This window comes from Megascapheus bottae, chromosome 9 (assembly GCF_031878675.1).
Source record: "Megascapheus bottae isolate mThoBot1 chromosome 9, mThoBot2.hap1, whole genome shotgun sequence".
NCBI lineage: Eukaryota > Metazoa > Chordata > Mammalia > Rodentia > Geomyidae > Megascapheus > Megascapheus bottae.
In genome coordinates this window covers 67,980,565-67,986,323 of record NC_143517.1, presented here as the reverse complement: position 1 = coordinate 67,986,323, position 5,759 = coordinate 67,980,565, and the positions used below count along the sequence as shown (strand labels likewise).

The following is a 5,759-nucleotide window of genomic DNA, read 5'->3' as shown; positions in this document are numbered from 1 at the left end:
CCCCCCGCCCTGCCCACCTTTGTGCTGCCTGGCTCCTGCACCCTGTTGGAGCCTGCCTCAGGGTCTCTTAACTTGTTGCCTAGGACTTTTAATATGATAGGCTTAGCAAATAGCTTTACGCTGCTCTGCTGTGTTCAGAAACATCTAGACTGGTACCTTGACAGTTGATTTATAGACTATTCTGATTTATGTTAAGAAATGTTTGAAGTGTTATGTCCACAGGTCGACTTGCCCCACGTCCTGTCTTCCCCAGCCCCTTTTCCTGCTTATAATGAGATTCTTGCAAATTAAAAAGTCCGCTGCGCTCGCCCCTGTTTAGAGCCCCATATAAACCCCTCTGACTCTCAATGAACAGACCTTGATCAGAACACTGATTGGTCTCATTCTTTGTTTGTCTGTCCCACTCATTCAGGTACGGTTCCCTCTCGGGTCTCAGTTGACTGAACCCCGCGGGCCGGGGCAGCACCCTATATTAGCTAATTGTACTTCCTCACTAAATGAGTTCCTGCCTGGATGGGTCTCCCTGACGGTCTGATTGTCCGCTGGAGGGAGGGCTGGGGCGGTCAGTCGGCCCTCTCCTTTCCCGGCTCGCCCTGGTCGGGGCGTGTTCTCTATCTCTCTTGCAGGTCGGGAGGGACCCCAGGGGACCTGTGGGACCTGGGAGGTTTAGCGCATTTTGCTGCCTTCCATGGTTATTGCTCAGCACCAAGGTCTGGTCCCAGGCGGAGCGGGTGGGGGCTAACCCTTCACTACTTCCACGGAATGGGGAAAGAGCAGGCTAAGCTATGAGAGAGGGGGCCGCTGGGCCCAAGCCAACCGGATTATAGTTGTACCATGTTACAGCCTTCAAGATGGTGGACTGGCCAGCGTGGGAGGTCAGGGCATGACCCAGGACACAGGGCACGCACACTTCTGAGCCTGGCCCTGCGCTCTGCAGGGCCGCCCCGTCCCATCCTGGCTCCCCCTGGCTCGTCTCCCCAGGAGGGAACCCACTGTTTGCCCCAAGCGTCCGTCCTGAGGGAGGCCCTCCCTCCTACATCCAGGGGCGCCCTCCCTCCCAGCTGGGGTCACCCCTGAGCTCCAAAGAGAGGGGTGGGGTGGCAGGTGCAGGTAAATGGCTGCCTCGTTCTGGGTGGCAGCCTAGTGAGTCAATGGTGCCCTCTGCAGCAACACAGCAAGGCCCTGCCAGTGGACAGTCAGGGACAAGGGCCCTAGGCCTGCCCCAAATGTTACTGAGAACTCAATGCAGAGCCACAGATGCTCACGTGGACAGGTGGCCATGGACCCACGATGGAAAGACCTGAGTCGTGGCCTGGTAAGGGAGTTTATTGACTGAGGAAGGAGGCCAGCAGGCCCCCAGAGAGCCAGTGGCATTTATGTGTGGACTATGGTGGCTCCGGGTGTGAAGGGACGTGGGGCAGTGCTTGAACTGGCCCCAGCTCTGCCTCACGCCCCCCGCCAGGGGAGCTCACGGGAGGGCGGTGGAGAAGCTCAGGAAGGAGGGGGTGGGCAGCCATCACAGCACGAAGCCCAGGAGCACGAGTGCCCCGGCCAGGGTCCAGGCGCTGACCCCTACCGGGACCCCCGGCATTGCACAGATCCTCATTGCAGCACCGCACCCGGAGTGAGGGACTTTAAGGACGTTAGGGAATTCACGGAAGCCAGGGACGACAGGGACGTCAGGGACATCAGGGGCGCCATGGACACCACGGACACCATGGACGCCAGGGACGCCAGGGACGCCAGGGACACCAGGGACGCCAGGGACACCAAGGACGCCCCCCAGCTGATCCCCTTCCTGAGGACAGTGAGGGGAGCAGAACTTGTTCTTCAGCCTCACCTCAGAATCTGCAAGAGAAAGGGAGGACGTGGTACCCCAGGGTCCAGGGCAGCCACAGCCAGGCGGCCAGGCCGGAGATCTCCACACCATGCCCAGAGGGAGAGACAGAGCCTGTCCAAGCCTTGGCCAGGCCAGCAGGCCCAGGGAGGCCACCCGGGCACAGGACCAAGGGAGTCTGCCCCTCAGGCTGCAGCCCTGCCCACGCCAGCCCGGCCCGGAGCCTGGTGTGGGAGGTGGGTGGGCTGTGGGGACGCCGACCCCGAGGGCAGGGCGGCCAGGGCAGGTGTAGAGAGCCATTGCAATCGCCATTACAAGATGGCGCTGGCATCCGCCTCCGTGGTTGTTTTTCTGAGTTGTTTATCTAAAAGTGTCCAGGAAGAGATTTGACTGTTCATGCCCTTAATGCATGATCGGAAGTATGCATGTAGCCATATTGCTGTGTGTCTGGAGTGTGCTGGAGACATGCTTGTAGTTAATTGGATGTTAGTGTTAAGGAAATAACTGTGATTGGTTAATAAGCCTATTTAAGGTCTATGCTTGAGGAAGTTGGGGTCGACCCAGCATGGCTGTACTAGCTTGCTGAATAAACTGCTGCTCGAGAAGAAGTTATCTTTGTCGTGTCCTTCCTTGCCGGCCGAGGGAGTCGCAACAGGCAGGGACCCCAGGAGCCCTGGAGTTCAGAGTTCTGGGAAGAGGGGCTTGGTCCACTAAGTAGCCATTTCACCAAGTGACCCCAGACTCACCCTGCCCTCCCCCAGAAGAGCCTGGGACTCACCCAGAATAGGCTCCACATCCTGGGTGACACTGACGCCCTGGGGGAAGGGACAGGTGGATGGCTGGCACGTGCTCTGGTCTTTGACACCCATACACTGGTAGCATTTCAGACTCTGAGCTGGAGAGAGGCCAAGGTCATGAGGCAGGGGTCTTCCCCAGCACAGGGCGGCCAGACCCCTCCCCTGCACAACACCCATACCCACCAGACCCCCCCACACCACCCATACCCACCAGACCCCACACACACCACCCATACCCACGAGACCCCACACACCACCTATACCCACCAGACCCCACACACCACCCATGCCCACCAGACCCCACACACCACCCATACCCACCAGACCCCACACACACCACCCATACCCACCAGACCCCACACACACCACCCATACCCACCAGACCCCACACACCACCCATACCCACCAGACCACCACACACACCACCCATACCCACCAGACCCCACACACCACCCATGCCCACCAGACCCCACACACCACCCATACCCACCAGACCCCACACACACCACCCATACCCACCAGACCACCACACACACCACCCATACCCACCAGACCCCACACACACCACCCATACCCACCAGACCCCACACACACCACCCATACCCACCAGACCCCACACACACCACCCATACCCACCAGACCCCACACACACCACCCATACCCACCAGACCACCACACACCACCCATACCCACCAGACCACCACACACCACCCATACCCACCAGACCCCCCCCCACACCACCCATACCCACCAGACCCCCCCCACACCACCCATACCCACCAGACCCCACACACTACCCATACCCACCAGACCCCACACACCACCCATACCCACCAGACCCCACACACACCACCCATACCCACCAGACCCCACACACACCACCCATACCCACCAGACCCCACACACACCACCCATACCCACCAGACCCCACACACACCACCCATACCCACCAGACCCCACACACCACCCATACCCACCAGACCCCACACACCACCCATACCCACCAGACCCCACACACACCACCCATACCCACCAGACCCCACACACACCACCCATACCCACCAGACCCCACACACCACCCATACCCACCAGACCACCACACACACTACCCATACCCACCAGACCCCACACACCACCCATACCCACCAGACCCCACACACCACCCATACCCACCAGACCCCACACACACCACCCATACCCACCAGACCCCACACACCACCCATACCCACCAGACTCCACACACACCACCCATACCCACCAGACCCCACACACACCACCCATACCCACCAGACCCCACACACACCACCCATACCCACCAGACCCCACACACACCACCCATACCCACCAGACCCCACACACACCACCCATACCCACCAGACCCCACACACCACCCATACCCACCAGACTCCACACACACCACCCATACCCACCAGACCCCACACACCACCCATACCCACCAGACTCCACACACACCACCCATACCCACCAGACCCCACACACACCACCCATACCCACCAGACCCCACACACACCACCCATACCCACCAGACCCCACACACCACCCATACCCACCAGACTCCACACACACCACCCATACCCACCAGACCCCACACACACCACCCATACCCACCAGACCCCACACACACCACCCATACCCACCAGACCCCACACACCACCCATACCCACCAGACCACCACACACACCACCCATACCCACCAGACCCCACACACACCACCCATACCCACCAGACCCCACACACACCACCCATACCCACCAGACCCCACACACACTACCCATACCCACCAGACTCCACACACACCACCCATACCCACCAGACCCCATACACACACCACCCATACCCACCAGACCCCACACACACCACCCATACCCACCAGACCCCCCACACACACTACCCATACCCACCAGACTCCACACACACCACCCATACCCACCAGACCCCATACACACACCACCCATACCCACCAGACCCCACACACACCACCCATACCCACCAGACCCCCCACACACACCACCCATACCCACCAGACCCCACACACCACCCATACCCACCAGACCCCACACACACCACCCATACCCACCAGACCACCACACACACCACCCATACCCACCAGACCCCCCCCACACACCACCCATACCCACCAGACCCCACACACCACCCATACCCACCAGACCCCACACAGCACCCATACCCACCAGACCCCCTCACACCACGCATATGCACCAGCCGAGGGGCAGAGGACAGGGCAGAGGCCCTCCTGCCAGTTATCTCCACCCAGGGCCTGGGCAGGGGCCATGCTGTCCAGACACGCTGGCTGGGTCCTGCCCTCTCCGGCACCCAGCCCAGGAGAGGGCACAGGGTTTGCCTGGGGCGAATGAGTGAGGGGCGGTGGGGGGGTGGGGCAGAGGCACCTCCGGCTCCGCAGGCTTGTGCCTCCTCCCCTGCCTGGCCTCCAGCTGACCCCAGGGGCCAGCTGCCCACTTGGACAGGAACTGGAAACCAACGTTCACCCCGAGCTGTCTGCCCAGCTCACCTCTCTCTGCACACAGTAGGACTGCAAGCAGGATGATGGTGGAGGTCTTCATGGCGGGGGAACTGCTCACCCTGGGTGGAGGGGCACAGAGACAAAGCCAGGCATTGGCGTGGGCCGAAGCGCCCCCTCCAGGGCCAGCACGTGTCCTGGACGGCACACGAGCAGACCCAGCCTGTGGACAGCTCCACGCAGGAAGGTGAGCTGTCTGCTTCCTTCCTTCCTGTGCTCCCAATCCCGTCCCCACCGCCAGGCAGAGCCCAGGGCTGCAGCCCAGCTGCCCTGCCCTGACCCACCTGTCCTCAGGTCCTCTTGCTGGCCAGGCAGCGGGCGAGTGGGGCTGGAGCAGAGGCGCCCAGGGGAGCCCTGCCTTGATGAGCATCTCCCTCTGTGCTGGCCCCGCCCAGCCGCTGTGCAGGGATTTGTTTGTTGCTCTGAACACCTCCTCCAGCCCTGGGCCCTGGAGGAAGAGCTGTGGTGTTCCTGGCGTCAAGACTTCAACACAAAGCCCACGTCTAGATGTAAAGTCCCCAAGTCTGGGCTCCACAGAGCAGGGGAAAGCCAGGGTCGACCCCTG

General features: G+C 61.1%; 1 protein-coding gene across 1 annotated transcript; it reads right to left on the bottom strand.

Annotated features, from left to right (window-relative positions):
* Nucleotides 1-1,516: 1,516 nt before the first annotated feature.
* LOC150059324 (uncharacterized) lies at nt 1,517-5,556 on the bottom strand. Its single transcript, XM_090338786.1, has 4 exons — nt 5,479-5,556; nt 5,186-5,256; nt 2,616-2,732; nt 1,517-1,848 (listed from the first exon to the last, which is right to left on the bottom strand). The coding sequence occupies exons 2-4, from the start codon at nt 5,235-5,237 to the stop codon at nt 1,517-1,519; spliced, it is 501 nt and encodes a 166-aa protein (XP_090194912.1). The 5' UTR covers nt 5,238-5,256; nt 5,479-5,556.
* Between the last annotated feature and the right edge of the window lie 203 nt (nt 5,557-5,759).